Below are 17,894 nucleotides of genomic sequence, written 5' to 3'. Positions count from 1 at the left end.
AGTGACTGTGACACGCAGTGACACGCCTAGCCCCCCTGCCCGAACAGCACCCTCTGGTCCTCCTCACTCCTCTCCAATGTGGGCCACCAAAGATTTTTTTGATCATATATGGGCTCTGAACTCAAAAGCGTCTTTCCAGCACTTCTGGAAAAAATAAATCTAAATTGTTATTAATAAAACCCCTCGTGGGTTTAATCTTGTCACCGTCTTTTGTGAGAATAGGATGACATTAAGCGATACTTCCTTTTTAAGTAGAGGCCCCCCCATTGTTTTGCCACTCTGCACAGGCGTCTTTTAAACAGAGAGTAACCACCGCGTCTTTAATTTTTCTATTTACCCTGCGGCTCTTAAATATTATCCATAGTAAACAGAAAAAAATGACTGCTGAACTTGAAAGCTGTAACAAAGAGCCTTGGGGTGTTTTCGAGCTGGAATTTAAGTTTTTATTAGCTGATTTTCCAGCACGTCTTCCGACAATTGAGGATTATTTGAAAAATGGCATCATTCATGTTCATAGCTGAAAAGGATGAGTTGATGGATGTTTCTATATTTGTCCTTGATTTGATCAGTGGAACACATTTTACTGCTGCTTCACTCTGGAAGGAGTTCGGTCACGTACTTGATTACTTGAAAAGCACAGTTACATTAGTGAATCATTTACAAACCACACTGTGTGGACTTCAGACAGAAGTTGTCTCATGTCTCAAACATGTTTCCACACACGTTTTCATATTGTTTGTAAAAATTATATTTTATCAGAGCTAATTGGGTGAACATTTCGTTCATTTGCTTTAAAACATAATATTAGAAAACCAGGTGTTTCACAGCACACTAGCAGAAGATTCTTCTATTGTTCACTTTCGGTTAGTAAGTAAGAACTGTGTCACCACCAGAGGATCCTGTCTGATGCCAACTGTACTTATAGTGTCGTCTCGCAGGAGGAAACATAACAAACTATACTGATACATTGGTACATCAATTGCCAAAAAACTTGCTTTCTTTGAAAAGTGAATTTAAAATTCAGAAATGCAATTTACAATTTACATTTAAGATATCCATTGTAAAGGACTTTATTAGGGTGGAAAAGCCACTTTATGAAGTATATAGTTACTGTCTTTCAATTTATAAGAAACTGATCAGCATTTAACAGGGATTTTTTTTTATAAAAGAAAAGGGGGAAAATATATGTAAAAGGGATGTTCGAAGTATTAAGACTGATCTGAAATGAACCAGACTTTGTGATATGATTTGGTGGTTAACATTCTTTTTTTTTTTGCATCACGCAGAAAGAGATGAAGACATGCATTGATTGTAGTGGTTAGTTGAAGAGATGTACACGTTTATATGTGGGCAAACCTAAAACGCAATCAGGACCTGACGACAGTCAGAGGACAACACATTATGTGATCTACCAGTCAGGAGTCATCTGTATGCATGAATGAAGCGTAACTCACCCTTCATAAAGATTGCAGGTATCCACACAGGTCCGTCCACGGCTGAAGTATCTGCAGGAGAGGCACTGGTCTGGGCCAGGACCCCAACACCCGGTGTCCGAACACAGCGTTTCACACACCATGCGCTCCTTGGCTGCTCATTAGACACACACACACAAAAAGAAACACAGCATGACCAAAAAGAATTACATCCATGTTGTAGTTAACAACATTCAACAAAACTGTGCGTCTGTGTGTTTGTGTCTGCTCGTAAGGTCTTTATCAAGCCAAATATCACAAAGCATGTCTCAAAGGGCTGTACATTTAACACATATCAATGAGCAATATCAGCAAAACACACTTTTATGTAAAATGTGCATTATATTTAAAAATAAAAACCAAATACAAAGCATTACAACCAGAAAAATGTTACACGCACAATACATGCAATAACTAGAATTACAGCCTCATGGTTGTATTCCTCCATACTGGTCAAGACGCAGTTTACATCCATGTTTTTCCAAAATGTAAAAACATTTTCATCTTATCCTAGTTGCCTCCAGAGAGCAGCAGCTGTGAATATGCTGTGGTCTATGAAAGGTGTGTTTTTTGTGGGGGACGATTCTCCTAAAAAATGCCAGGAGTAATTGCAGCAAGACCGAGGAATAGGTGTAGGGCTCAAAAGACGTGCTGAAGGATGTATATTCAGTAAATTGAGCATTCACACAATAACTACCCTCATGGAAAAAGTTAAAGAATACCTAGTCCCTCCCACAAAATACTCCCATCCGATAACGTCAACAGTTTTCAAACGCTTTTCAAAACATTACATTAATTAGCTCTTTATAGTCAAGGGACTGTGATGGCTATCCAACGTGAGTGCATATGCTGTACAGTGTGCTCTGTGTTTATATACATTGTCTCTATTTATGCATATGTGTGTGAAGTACTCTGTGATATGGCTCACTGTAGAGAGAGCAAAGGAGAGCGCTGTCCTGCTTCATTAAAAAGATGCTGAGCCGACAGTGATGAAGCACTAGTGGGACCTCGAAAGCACCTGCAGATGCCATGCAGACTTGTTGATTTAGCTCAGAAAATGAGGGTGAATCCTCAGACCGGGAACTTTATTGTCTGGATTTATTTGAAAGGTTGAAACACAGCCGTTCAGCACTTCTCATAATGTTTGGTGTGTAAAATATACAGATGTTGAATATTAGAACTACAGATTTTCTAGTAGCTTAAATCCATAAAAGCTAGTATCTGCTTTCAACACACACATTCATAGCTGCAATCAGTTAGATAGTACAGTCATGTATGTTTTGGTGTTTGGGATAGTCATGCTATGCCATGATAAAAGCCACCACTGAATTCCAAGCATTAAAAGAGCCAGATTGTATGCGCTCTGTGTATCTGCCTCACTATTTCTCATATAGTACCAAAATACTCAGGCTATTGCATCTATTCTCCTCTTGTCTCTGGATCTCTCATCTCTCTCTCTCGCTCTCTTTTGTTCCACAGCACTCGTTTCTACAAAGGTTGTTACATCTGAGAGCATTACAGTGACAAAACGAGAGGGCTGAAGTAGCGTGATGACAGCACTGTAAATACATCCAGAACCTTTATCATCCCATCTGCATCTAACATGATTTCCCCCTTGTCAGTGGATTTTATAATGGAGTTTTCTCTTCTTTTCTCCATAGCTATGAACATGGTTATGACAAGGCCGCGGCTGTTTTTGAGGTCCTGGCCACATGTAAGCCAGAGGATATGCTAGGCATCAGCCATAGCATGTTCAGATTGCAAAAGAAAACCCTGACAGGATGCAGATCCATGGATAAAAAAGAAGTCAAGTGTTTCTTTTGAGGGCAGAGGATGAAAGCGTTGCCTTCCACAAGAGACAAGACCACCTCTGGTGGGCTTCCAGCGCCGTAAGTAAACTGACCATGCAGAGGAAAAAATGAGGAGAGGGAGGAATGATGAGTGCTGAAAAAAAGGAAATAAACAAGGGAAGAGGAGCACTAGCAAGATCAAAAAGATAAGCTCTTCAGATGTTTCTGACATGGCTGGAAAAAAAAAAGCCCATGGGGCTTGGGCTGTCAGGTGCCTTGGGAGACAGGAGTACATGCTATGATCATGATTATGAGAGAGAGAGAGAAATAAAGACAGAAAGAAGTAAGGAAGACGGAACAAAGAGCGGGGGAAAAACAGTCAAATCAAAGGAATAGGACAAAAAATGTAATGAAAATAACGAGAGCCCATCACAGAACTGGGGTGAACATTATCTAGAATAACCGCAGCTGTGTGCCTTCGCCAACCAGCAAAGTTGCAGTTTACATCCACGTCTGTCCAAGATGTCATCACATCCTTATTTTACCCTATTAGACATTTGTGTGAAAGAGTTGTAATTAGCATATGACTACTTGAATTAGGGGCCAAAAATGTGTTTCGTGAGGTCACAGTGACCCTGACCTTTGACCTCCAACATATAATCATCCTTCAGTCCAAGTGGACGTTGGTGCCAAATTTGAAGAAATCCCCAGGAGTTTGTGAGATATTGCATTAGCAGGCCTTGTAGAAAGCAACATTGAAAGCAAGGCAAGGCTCAATCATTTTTTTTATTAATTTAATTTAAAAAAAAAAAATTTTTATTTAAATCTTGAAAAACTAAAAGAGCTTTTTTTTGGCATGGAGTCATCATTAGAACCATTGACTCCAGTGGCCCAATCGATATAATCTGAACATTACAGTAGCACCATGGCCGCCACCACTGACTGGCTGAAATGTGCTCATGTAATCACGTCTGTTATTTTGTAAGAGGACCACATTTGCTTCCATCAGTTGGAATATTTTGTAAAGATCATTGACTACAATCTTACTCCACATTGTGCACACTATGTCATATTGTTTTCAATATTTACTGCAGATCATTTTGACTCGTTATAGTAAAAAAAGCACAGGTGTTACTTATATCATTAACAATGGCTCCGATCATTTAAACTCTAAAGCTCTCTTGTGTTTACCGTGTGTCTGCAGCGTTCAGCCTTTAAGACATTACTGAGAAAAGTACGGTTATGCAACAGCCCTCTCTGACTTGGGTTTATTCCACTGAGATGGTATTCACTGATGGTGCTAATTAACAGTTTCTAGCCCAAGATTTGACCTTTTGAAAATGTGTGTGAAGAACACAAAGTACATTTCTCCCTCATGTTTTAACCTAAGGCCTGCGCTCTAAAAACAGCATTATAAAGCACTGACATTTTATTGCTAAACAAAGTCCTTCTTTTCTACAGGCAACACAGTTTAAAGGTGTCTGACTTTGTTGTTTGCACAACGAGGTTAACCAAACGCTTTCCTTTTAACAACATTCCTCTGAAGCAATTTTTCAGTCAAAACTCAAAAGAGCAGTATTACTCTTCATGACCAGACTTCAACCCAGTTCTGACTGTCAAATGATACTTCAGTAAAAACAAATTGAGCAGCTTAATGCACAAGGAATAGGTTTTAAGTATCATCCAAAGCAAAAACAGGCAGACTTAAGGAGAGCCACCCTGTCAAGACAGGACATCATCTGCAATCAGAACCACAAAGAACTGCCAAAACACTCAACTCTAGCTCATAAATGAACAGCCAAACATCTTCTGGCCTTAATCGGTGAGCAAAAATAACAGCAAATATAACTTTTAATTTCAACTGATTAGGAGAGTGTTGGAACGTCTTCAACCCTACAACATCAATCCAGTGGATAATTGTCCTTGACCTTGTGCTACCTGGAAGAAAACTGTTTTGTAATCTTGTTTAAGTAAGATTTGACTAAAACACGTGATTGCACAAAACATGATTACATTTTTAGTTGTGCTAGCTAACAATAACTCTAGCACAAGTGCTCCATCTTATAGAAAGTGCTACCTCGGTTTCAGGTTTCTCCAATAACCTAATGACGTTACTACCACCACAACTTCTCACACTCTTGAATAAATATACGGGCACATACAGACTCTTTCTCCTCTGTCTTTGCTGCCCTATAAGGGCACACAGTCTGATGCACACATGCAGAGCCATGTCAAGGAGAGCTGTGTGTGTGTCCTCAAAATCACTGAAGAGGGAGGGAGGGAGAGGGAGAGAGAGGGAGAGAGGGGTGTTTGTGTGTACTTCTATCCATCTTTGTGAGGACCCATTTGAGTTATAGACCTTCGGAGTGAGGACATTCTGGACAGCCTGTCCTCACCTCTTCAAAGGCCTGTTGGAGGGTTCATGTTTGTATTTAAGGTTCAGGTTAGAATTAGAATTGAGGGTAAAGATTGGGGTTAGGCATTTAGTTGTGAGGGTTTAGGTGAGGGAAAGGGGGTAGGGAATGCATTATGTCAATGAGTGTCCTCACACAGATAGAAGTAAGGGTTGTGTGTGTGTGTGTGTGTGTGTGTGTGTGTGTGTGTGTGTGTGTGTGTGTGTGTGTGTGTGTGTGTGTGTGTACGCCCAACACTAAGCAACTGCCCAGGGGAAAGGAGCACATGAATAGTGAAAAGGGGCCAACTCAATAATGCAAACACTGGCTCATTAATGAACATTATGCATAAATGAATAATGTCTTCACACTTGTGGCAGTGATATAATAAAAAGCTATTCCATTTTTAGAGACACAATTTTTGTCTCATCACTTCAGATAGTTGCGTAATTTAATTTCCTCAGATCTGAATGGTTCTGTTGGTTAATTAAATCCAATTATTAGATTATTGTTTTTAGTTGTCTTTACAAATGAGTGAGATAATAGCTATATTCATACGACAGACAGAATAATAGATATGACAAGCATATTTCTGCTATTACATGTGTAGCATCAATGCTGCCTTGTGCGGGAGCACAGTTAAGTTATGAAAAAAGCTGATTTCCTCACCCAGAAAACTGGATATCAAACTGCCTGAGCAGAAATGACAGATTTGACTTCCTCCCAAAATAATCGAGTTGTGGCGTTGATCTCATAGTGTTGTCTAAAAATGAATTTGTGTCAGGTCAGCAATCACAAATTCTGTCAAACCATTAGTGTGTGAGGCTGAGGCCTTTGTTCCAGAGTAAATCTCAAACATATATCTTAACATATATCTCCGTAATCTTTCAATCTGTAACCTATTTATAAATGTTAATACATTTAGAAACAAAAAAAACAACAAAATAAACTGATGGTGCTTTGAGCTGCACAAATGATATTGAAGGCAAGAGAAGAACATAACAATCCATCACCGTTTATAAAAGTGAGCAATGGCTGTTTACAACTTTATCAACTTTTTTACGTGTTATGACACTGGCTGTAAGATTCCAAGAGACAAACATGGGATAGAGGCAAATGCTATTTGTGATCAGCACACATTTCAGCAAGAAAACAAACTGGGCTGGTAAACAAGATTAAGAGTAGCAGGAGCTCCAGTCTTTTCTTTCATGTAGAGCTAAACAAAATATGTGTTTTCTTAAACAAATTGTGATTGTCAATGGTACTGTATTTGTTATCTATCTATCTATCTATCTATATACTGTATATCTATATTAGTTACAGTTTTGGGCAAATGTGTCATAACACACAATTTGTAAAATGCATGCTTCACTCTTGGTTGATATGTCATAATGATGTTTTTTTGTAACAACAGTTGCTTTGCATGCTTCCATCATGCCTTTATATAGATTTTGGGGAAACAGTGATTTACATTACTTTTTCTTTTCAACCGTGCAGAATCAAACTCGTCAACAGTGCAGTTAAATGGTTGTGTCTTTGGCCCTTGTTCCACGGTGAACCAAGGGAAACTGTTTTGATAGGTTTATGAAGTTGGTGATGGTTTGGGTATGAACTTACAGCACTTCTTTGGGCTCTGGTTGTTGCGCATGAGAACCTTCTGGTTTGGAGCACGGAACAGTCTTGTCCAGTTCACAGTGCTGTAGTAGCAAAGCTGGCTGTTCTCTGCAATGTGGACATTCCCAGCGCTGATCTCTCTCAGGGACTGGAGCTGCAGTGATGAGATGCCCTGCTGCTTCAACACCAGCAGGGAGATCCCACTGAGAGGGAAGAATGGGTGGAGGTGAGAGGAGGAGAGGGCAGAAGTAAGAAGAAAGAAAAATGTTTTAGTTCTGAAAATGGGGAAACGAGTAGCAACATTCCAGTGTGGACTTAATTTGAAGAAACACTAACAATGGAGTAAGATAAAGGTAACAGATTATCTCCTCCGTGGTCTTGCTTGTGCACAATTATAATCACTCATCATTATAATATCATCATTTCACAATAATAAGGTGTGTAGATTATTAAACATGTTCCAGTTAGAACCTTTAATGTTCTAGTGTTGTCGACCTTCAATAAATACTCTGCATCTGCTTAATTCTTATTTTATATATTTTCTTTGTGGCCACATTTTGCTATATGCTGCCGCAATCACAAAACTTAAACATATTGAACACTCTCTTTCTTCCTTCTTTTCTTCAAAGCCCCCACCCGTCCCCCATACGCCCGACTTGCACAGTTTAAAAATGACAGGAGGCCAGTGGGGTGTCAGAGCCAGAAAGACAGACATTATGCGGGATCAAGCATGGGATAAAGGTGGATGGCAGGCTGTAATTTGTACTGCAGCCTGCTGTTTCCATCTGCAGGTGGATGACACACAAGAGCATCCACATGCCTACACTCACACACACACACACACACACACACACACACTACATCCCACTATGCTATCAGCCGCACTGACGCTCACTTTTTTCCATCCAAATGTCATAGCAAACTTTCAAGAACCTTTGGAAAAACCACTCAAATTCATCTGAGTTAAAACAACTAAATCGGCTTCTTAAATGTCAAAACAAAACCATGACAAAAATATGTTTTGTCCACCAACCGATTCTGTGGTACCAAGCCATATTTCTTAGTGACTTACTGACTATAGAATAATAACCCACCAAACCACATTCATTATTTAAATACATAACCTAAGCCACTTGTATTATTGTCCTTGTTACGTCAACAATGTCTGTACGTTAAAGGTGTCCTGTGGAGTTTTTGACTGCTAGTAGTGCTGCGGAGCAGTTTTTATATAAGTGCATACAGTACAGTGCATAATGCGATTTGATGCGATAAACAGTTTTAGCTAATGCGGCAATGTGTCAACAAAGGCGGATTATGTTTTGGTGCGTACTACTCAATGTAAAAAGGGTTTGTTTACAAGGAAACTCCACAGGGAACCTTCAATCATGTACCATTTTGATTACATTGTCACTGATTTAGTGGGATTGTTTAATACATTTGATGAATCCAATCATTATTAAATTTACTCTTTTTTTAATTACCAAAAGAGCTCGACTTTCAGAGAAAACTGACATTTCTTTGCCACAAAATAACACTACAAGCATTTGACACAGCTATGATATGAATTACACTCAGACTCAAAAAAATTGCAAAATGTATAATATTCTCAGACGTGTACCTGTACAGCGCTCTTCCCCCTATCGTTGCCAGGTTGGAGAAAACACTCAGGTCTGTCATGTTGTCAGGCCAAGACTGGATGTTCAGAAAGCCTAAATGGGAACACAGACACACACACACACTCTGGTTATACTGTGATGAGTCACCAGTACTGACAGACTAATTTCAGCTGTCTATCATATCCTCTATTTCACACTGTGACGTGAATAAAATGAGTAGGGATAGTTGTCATCCCTCTGGATTTAGCAACATTCCAGGACCACAGTAAGTACACCACCTGAGTCTCATTTCATAGCAGCCGAGCACCTCTAAGCCAAAACAAACCGTTATGGGCAGAAATTCCACAGAGGAGTTTGGTGCCAGCTATGACCAGTGTAAAGTCTGATCAATATTTTTGCATTTTCTTAACCTGCCCCTCTACTTTTGAATCATTTAAAAGATTAAATGAATACCTGAGAAGATGGCTGTGGCTAGGATTTTCAATAATGTATTTAGATATATGAAATATTTAGTTGGGAAAAGGTGTGTGTGTGTGTGGGGGGGGGGGGGGGTACAATCCCCAAGCCAACAAACAAATCAGTTTGATGAGACTATGAGACCAGGGCAAAAATGCGAGGAGCAGGGTGAAGAGCGGTGATAAGAAGGTGGAAGTAAGGGAAGTTCTGGTAACACATCAAAAGAAAACACAGGGGCAACCAGCCAGAGAGAGAGAGAGCAGTGGATGGTGAGAAAAGCCTTGTGGGCAGTGTGGTGCATTCTCTAATCAATGAACAGTTTTTGACTCCCATTATAATAAACTGTGTTTTCCTCACTCGGGATACAAAGTTTATCCAGAAAGGGAGGGATGGTGGAGCAAGGTAAGCAGCGTTGCAGAGAAGAAGGCCCCTCATGGCTTGTTGACAAGACAGCAATAACCTTCAACAACACCTTTATCAGTTCGTCAACATCGTTTCGTTTGTCGTATCAATCCCAGCTGAGCAGTGGCAGGGTCTCTGAGCAAAATGCATATCAAAAGTGTGTGATGAAGAAATGAGAAAAAAAAAAAAAAAGTTGGGTAATTATGAGGAATAACACACCGGGGCTCAGAGACAGGAGCTGAATTTGGATCGCATCCTCACATGTTAGCTATTCTTCTTATCCTTAGTAAAGTATTATGTGGTATTTATACAGAATCCTGGTTTATACAGAAACCAGCTTTGGTAATCGTCCATGTTGTTTATTACATTCCTGTCCCTGACCTCATGGTGTGCACTGCCCAGAGGCAGCAACGCTATAGAATTGTTAGTGTACTTGTCAGCACTAATTGTCTTAATGACAAAACCTGCAGTACTGAGGCACCTCACAGCTTCATCACAGGGCTCTTTTGGGGTATGCGGGTGCTTCCTTACAAAGGTAACAAGCTATACTGCCTGCTGCACGCTTGTCTGTGCTATTGTAATACTTGGCTAACATGTACAAGGACGGTACAAATACTGTGTGGACACCAAACTTCTAATTGTATATATTCACAGTTATTAGTTACATTTTAACAAAAAAACATACAATCAAAATAAATATGATACATTATATAATCTGTCTCATACCGTATTCCTGTTTTTACTCTGTGAAGATGACAGCTGGTGTATATTCTTTATAGTGTAGGGCTTTGGACAGGTTGTGGGGCTAAGATGGATGGTGTGTCGATGATGAGGCATCTCGGATCCTTGTTTGTGCTCTTTGGTAAAGCTATTGTTTCGGAGTTCAAGACAAAGTCTGATGATATTCTATATTTTTCACATTCGATTCCAACAGGTTTGTCCGTGGAGTCTGATGCATCTTATGCATCTGTGTAACAGACCTCCGCTGTTATCCAAAAAACACATCAGTGAGCAACGCTGTTGCCCTGGGTGAGGGAACACAGGCACTGTAGTTAATTTTTAGTCAATCCCACGTACACTGTCCTCATGCAGTGAATACTCACTGCTGCACCAAATGCTGAATAATCCTCATCTGTAAATAATCCCCATGTGCACTCTTTACTACTTTTTGAGTAACCTTCGATAAAAGCTACAGTGCTCAGCTGTTTTGGGAAATTACTGAGCCTCTTTTAATAAACAAACTATTTGTGTGTGACCTGTTTCACAGGATTTACAGTGGATCTTCTGGAGGAATGAATGGGTTTAGTGTGAAGCAGACAGGGTTGGGAAGTCAGAAAGTATGGAAAGATCAACCAGGATTGCTAGTTTTGGTTTCGTCGTGGGATTAGTTTACAACAAGAAAGCACAGAAAAACAGCCAACCTAATGCTTAAAAAGAATACATCAATACATTTGACACACTTTACATTTCACTGGGAGAAAGGATATGCTGAAGTATTCCAGAGAGTCATACAGTACATGTAATTGTATGGAAATTCATGTAGACATAATGGGAAAATTGCATTTAGCCTCATGCTTATGTTTAATTGCCTTTGCCTTCCCTGTCAATGGATGTGTTTTGTGCAGAAAAAGCAAAGTCAAAAGATCACTTAGCAGGGGTTCATGTGCCGCTGAGAGCCACATCAGTAGCACAACAATGCACACAACGAATTACAGCATGGAGCCATTTAGAAAAGAAGGCCATGAGCTCACAAGCAAAGGTTAAGGGTGCTTGAATTGTGGCGATTACATCCGAGCCACAGCACTGAGAAACCCACTTACCCACGCTAATCTGCGTGAGTTGATTACCCACTCTTTGGGTGAAACCTGAAACTGGTGCTGTGTCTTTGAAGATGCTGCAAAGGCAAAGCAAGACTCATTTAAAAAAAGAAAGGAAGAAAGGAAGAAAGAAGGGAAAGAAAATAATTGAGAAGAGAGAGACGTGTGTGCTGTTGAGTAGCAGGAGAGCTGTCCTCCCTTCCCAGCTCATTTGAAAGCCAGAGCAATGCCAGTTGTGACCTTGGGGTCACCGAGGCAGGTTGGCTGCCTCTGTCAGAAGTCATGTTCTCTTGACAGCTCGGAGAGATGACAAGCTGAGCTGACAAACATCTCGGACTACATTGGGTTTGGCCAATGGGTTATCCCCATCACCTGCTCTCAAACTGCCACCGCTAAACAGAATGAGTAAAAAACCCAAACAAATGTTTTTTTTTTGCAAATTAAAGTAGTTCATACATTATTGCAACTACTTTCGTTCTTCAGAGTTCTATTCAGATTTGTATCAGTTTAAAATGCACTCAGGACCGGATTTGTGTGGCTACTTTCACACATTCTGAGCTTTCAATCTGAAACCAACGTGTGATCTATTAGACAGCAGCTAATTACTAAGCTCATGACTGAGATTGCTGAATATTCATATTTAAGTTTAAATCCATTTTAATATGTTCTGCCTTGCACCTATTGCACAGTCAACCATGGACCACGGGCAATCAAGTTGTATTCAATGGTTTCTTACCCCACACAGTAATAGATGGATTTGTTGGTTTGTTTTGTCCTCTTGTTTTGTTTTGTGATTGTTATATTTCAGTAGATTGTTTTCCCTCTGTTCCTGTCTATTCTCTTTCCTTTTGTTTTTCCTCTTTTAAGTCCTTCAACTTGTGCTTGTTGTGAAAAGGATCGATGCGTTGTTGACCAATTTATCACAACTTGCTGGAAAATCAAACCAAGTGGATGTGATTAAGGGGCTGACCTTTAAATAGGCCAACAGATGAGCTCAGATCATTGACGTCGGTGGTCAGTTGTTTTTTCCACTAAAGGAAGATACTACACATCAATAATAGCTGGGCATTTTTGAGAAAGAAGTTTGTAGTTGGCTCACTCCTGCCTGAACTACTTTAATTGGTCCCGAACAACAACAAACCAGATTATTACTTTAACAACTGAAGTAAATTGAAACACTTTCAGTGAAATGCTGTTAAAAACATGTTGAGATTACACACAGACAATTTCAAAAACTCCCTTTCAAACTACATTCTGCTTCTGCACAACGATCCTGCTCACATATGAACAAATTATCTCCAATATTATAGGAATTATGTTCCGTCAGTGACAGCTGACAATAACTCTGTGCGTGGCGTTATTTATAGTTATATAAAAATATTACTTACACTCACAAAAATAAGTAAATGCAGAGATATTGTGCAATGTGTGACTTGATGCTGTGTAATATTTGCATTTGAGGGCAAAAAACGGAGGCCAAAAAATTTAAACCTAGTGTTTCCCCTCATCTCAGGGTTAACTAACTCTGACTTGTCACTAAACTGGCTTTCTGGAACAGGGCCCAGTATTACTCAGCTGGTAGCCACTATCATTACATTTATCCTGGCACTTAATGTTATGCAATTATTACTCCATATATTACATTCAAAGAATAGTTGCCATCAGTTGCTAAGAAAGTAACATATAGTAGAAATATTTGTACTATCAAAATACAATCAATGTAATCCTGCTGCATCAGACATAAAAAAAGTGTATTTTTAAAGGTGATTAATTCGATATTCAGAGCATTAATATAGCACCACAGCTACAACTATTTGCTGCAACATTATGTGGAATAATATCTACTTGAGCAGAGAATGAAGACGCTTCCTCTGTGTGTGTGTGTGTTTTCATCTGAGCTTCTCCCTGCTTTGTTGACATACAGTAGGTCGGCTGCACGTCCTTTTAGTGCATGTTCGTGCATGTGAGAGTGCCTCACTGACTAGCTCACGGTCGCTGCTCTGTACTGTACTCACACGGCGTTGTCACGGAAGCATAGTACCCCCCCCCCCCTCGGGTTCCCTCCCAGGTAAACAGTGTTAGCTTTTTATTACTTTTACCATTGTTTGCACTGTTTGCGCTGTTAGCGCTGTTAGCTTCCAAACGCCAGCTCAGCCGTCGCCATCTTGAGAGCCGTTGAGAGACAATTGAAAGGCTCCCAATCTCATATTTAGCACCTTTTTAAGGAGAAAGAGGGATACTGTTTCATAAAGCTCATGCTTTATGTGACCCCCGTTAAAAAGTCAAAAATGTCACCAACAATATTTCATTTCATCAGGGAGAGTGTCACATCGGCGATAAAAGGTTTCTTTCAGATGGCATTGTTAAATGTCTGGGCTGGAGAAATGACAGTATACATGCAGCTAAGCAGTAGTGATGTCATAGGGGAGCTAGAGGATTAACGATGCGCACCACGTGTTCTGGATCTTTTCTTCATGGTGCGTGAAGGGAGAGCTGGGACTGTGGGACTCAAGGCTAGGGACTCCCCGAGGGAGAAGGAGTAGAGAGACAGAGGAGATTGAAAGACTCATCTGATATTCATCTTATGCTGCAATGTCTGTCCTTGGTGTGGATAGTCTCAGGGGGGAGGAGGGGAGGTAGACTTGAGCAAATACACAAACAGATACACACAAGCATTACATATATGCACACTATATGTGGCACAAAAGCGAAAAAAGCAGGGATAAAGGGAAGAGCACATTTTCTGTTTGCTTATTAATTTGCATGTATGTGCAGAGATGTATGCTGTGCAAGTGATATTCCTCACCTGTGATCTCCCGAACGGTGCGGAATACATTGAGTTTTTCTGGGTCCAAAGCTTCAATGTTGTGATAGACATCCCTTTGAATGATAATTGGAGATCAGAATAACACAAACAAAAACAGAAAGATCCTAGCATCTGAAATGTAAACTATATCGATAAACCGTGTGCTTCTTAATCACAGCAATGACAAATGACCTGCGCTCACCCATACAACAGTACAATTAAGAATATCTGATCGAATCAGTAAGACATGTTAGCTGTGGAGTATGTCTTCTTAGTACTTATACACATGCCACATTTCTTTAAGCTCCATAGAGTAATATATGAGCATATACATCTTCTTACCCTCAAGGCACTTTCAGCATACTCATTTCCCACTTGCCATCACTGACACTGGTAACATTATTTATACATTCAGACAATTAACACCCCGCCTACATTTAAAAAAAAAAAAAACTGGACTTTAACAGGACACTCTTATCTCGATGTGAAAAACCCCACATCTAACCATGAATATTTGCAATATATTTGGTCCCAAAGGTATTCGTGCTGAATGCATCTGCTGAGGTGTTGATTGAGCTGAGAATAAAAAGAATATTGCTAAAAGTATATTTTCAGCTCAAAAAATGGATTTTATATCTTATCCCAATATTGGCTTTAAATAATTCAAATTCAGTTTTAGTTTAATCATATTGATTAACATATTCCAACATTGTCAATCTAAGACTTCCTTAATTTAAACATTTACTCTTAAGAAAGGACATGAACCATCAACACATGATAACAGTTCTACTATTCCGCTCCCTTCTGTTAACATTCTGATAAGTTAAATGCTCTAAGCTCTCACCCCTTGATCCCAGTGATAAGGAACACCAGGTTGCCATTGATTTTGGTGCAGTTGACAAACTTGTCGATGTTGTGGGAGTCCACTGTCTGAGCTGTCTGTAGGCTGGCTGTACCGATGCCATCACACGCTGGAACACACAGTGAGAAACAAAGTGAGAAAGAAAAATGCATTAGTTTGATTCAATGTCTTTCTAATGCCAACATGATAAAACAATTGAGATATAAAGGTAAGCAATGGCAGCATTTATTTTGCTTGTACATCATTTTTCAATGCACAATATTGTTTTTGTATTAATACAACAGTAATTTGTATGAATGTGTCCATGGATGACACAGCTGCAAGTCTCTATCACATATCAGTGACGTTTTTTTATATTTAACAAAAATAAAACTTAATTTAAATTGCCCAAAACTCAGAAGTTATGTGGTAATGATGTATTGATGTTCAGATGCTACACACGCACTTCGCATGCCTGATATTACCAGTGATAACCAATAATTATATACTTCAACAACTTCATGAATGGCTAAATAAATGTGAACTTAATGAATTACTGAAGAATAAATATGAACATCTGTTTGTGGTTTACCTTTCGGGCAGATGTCAGTACAAGGAATGCACAACTTAATGCGGTTCTCCTCCACCTCCATCTTGTTGCTGGGGCACGCTCTCACACAGGAGCTATGGTCCACCACAAAGTTATCTGAAAAAACAATTCATCGTAAATGTCAAATACAGATGGCTGCTGTTAGTCACACAGGAACATCCAGTAGAATAAGTGACACTTAGTGTAAGAAATCACAGAACAAAGTGTTGAAAGTCACTTCCATTCACTTACTCTCTCCAGAATTGCAGGATAAAACATTCATGTTTGCATTGTTTTAGCTTGCAACTTACATATTTTATGAAATTGATGCTTTAATAATAAAAAAATAAAATAATCAATCTTAGATATTTACTAATCAGTGAATAACCATAAAGTAATGCAATGTGTACATGCTTGTGCGACTCACAATTTGTGTCTCTATTATCTTGAATGTTTAATTTGAAACTGTTTCATTTCTAAAAGTCTCTAATCAGTTGGATGACCTACCCTGTAGGAAAAAAGGAGACTGAATAACAGTCTGTTGGCTCTGGCAAGTCACTAATCACTCGTCAGCAAAAACTCACAATGAAATGAAAATGAAAACATCATGGGTTGTGTTAAAATAACGTACCAGCGTAAAAAAAATGTAACATCACTAGCGTGAATATACAATAACAGGCCTTGTGGATTGTCTTTCATAAGACAATCATTGAGTAACAAGGCGTAACGTTAGGTAAAACAAGAGTACATACAAAGCGTAAAGTTAATATTTACTTCTGGTTTCATACAGGACATGAACAGCGGTCTTCTGGTTGAAAGTTCTGTGTTTGTTTGACCGATCTACCGCCCCCTTCTTCTAAAGACCCCTTTTGGAATTTTTTGCTTCACCTACTCGCTGTCATAGCCACTTAGCTTTCATACCACGTAACTTTCAATAACGGTTGCTCGACATACTACGACGGTTGCTCTGCCTGTTACTTGTTGTACGATGTCCCTTGTTCTGACGAATACAAAAACGTTCATATTCATTGTATCCGTGGTTTTGGAGAAATGCACACTGCCATCTTTGTTTCCTTGCAACAGGGCCGCACATATGAACCACGACAAAACAATAAAAAAGAAACAGAAAATACAAACGACATTTTGTGCTACCCTTTGAACAAGCCTGAAATATGCACACAACCATGACTTACACTGTTTTTAGTGCAGCCGTAACTTTCTTTGCACTTAACATTTAAATGGTTAAAAGTCCCACTACCCTCCCACTGGTTGGCCTTTTCACTGATGTTGGAAACATTGTGGGGTGTCCACAATTAGCTGTGGGCATGGTGAGCAGTTGATGGTTAGCTGGGTAGTGGTCACAGAACAAGGGAGTAATACCAAGACTTACAACGTCGCAAAGAAGTAAGATCAGATATGATGATCAAACCAGTGGTCTTGTTATTCTTCAAAGAGCCATAGCCCAATGCAATAAGCAATTGTTAGATATTAGGCTGATGGACCACACACGTGTCACCCCCAAACTACAGAATAGCTTTGCTACAGGGAGCAAGTATTCAGCACCGGGGTCCTTGTATCTATAATGGAGGCAGCCTTGCATTGCCTCTTCAGTGACAATGGCCAAGCCTTGTGCCATAGTTTAAAGAGGCTTGAGCGTGCAGGTGAATCATAACGAATATCTAGACAGGCAACACATGGGGGAGTTTGGATGAACTTAAATAGTCCTTTGTAGAAATGAAGACCAGCAACAATGTCCTGATTCCAGAGGTCTAAAACTCAAATTGATCCTCACAAAGATAGGCATACAAGAGAACACTCTATTTCTCACACACGCACACACACACACACAGTCATCTTCAAAAAACTTACAACAAGCTGTATCTACATTTACATTAGTTGTTTTGTATATATGACATACCAGCAAAAATGATAAGGTTATAAGAGGCTTACAAAGTAAATATAATTCAAGCGTCTCATGTTTTTAATAGTTGTTTTTGTTCATGGCAAATCTGATCTGCCAGTAATCAAATGCAAATACAGCATTTAAAGAGCATAACTGTACTGGCTTCTGTCAATGCACTCTGTATGCACGTGTGTA

At 39.5% G+C, this 17,894-nt stretch overlaps 1 protein-coding gene across 1 annotated transcript in view; it reads right to left on the bottom strand.

The window, feature by feature from the left end:
• erbb4b (erb-b2 receptor tyrosine kinase 4b) overlaps nt 1-17,894 on the bottom strand; it is a 259,023-nt gene that overhangs the window by 57,340 nt on the left and 183,789 nt on the right. Inside the window, exons 8-13 of the mRNA XM_076108782.1 lie at nt 15,800-15,913; nt 15,211-15,337; nt 14,367-14,440; nt 8,888-8,978; nt 7,273-7,472; nt 1,455-1,587 (exon numbers count right to left, since the gene is read on the bottom strand). Coding sequence (XP_075964897.1) covers nt 1,455-1,587; nt 7,273-7,472; nt 8,888-8,978; nt 14,367-14,440; nt 15,211-15,337; nt 15,800-15,913 — 739 coding nt within the window. The remainder of the gene's footprint in view (nt 1-1,454; nt 1,588-7,272; nt 7,473-8,887; nt 8,979-14,366; nt 14,441-15,210; nt 15,338-15,799; nt 15,914-17,894) is intronic.

Source organism: Anarhichas minor, unplaced genomic scaffold (assembly GCF_050575085.1).
Source record: "Anarhichas minor isolate MPS153535 unplaced genomic scaffold, ASM5057508v1 ptg000004l, whole genome shotgun sequence".
Taxonomy (NCBI): Eukaryota; Metazoa; Chordata; class Actinopteri; order Perciformes; family Anarhichadidae; genus Anarhichas; species Anarhichas minor.
The sequence above is the reverse complement of the archived record's forward strand: the minus strand, read 5'-3'. Positions and strand labels throughout refer to the sequence as shown.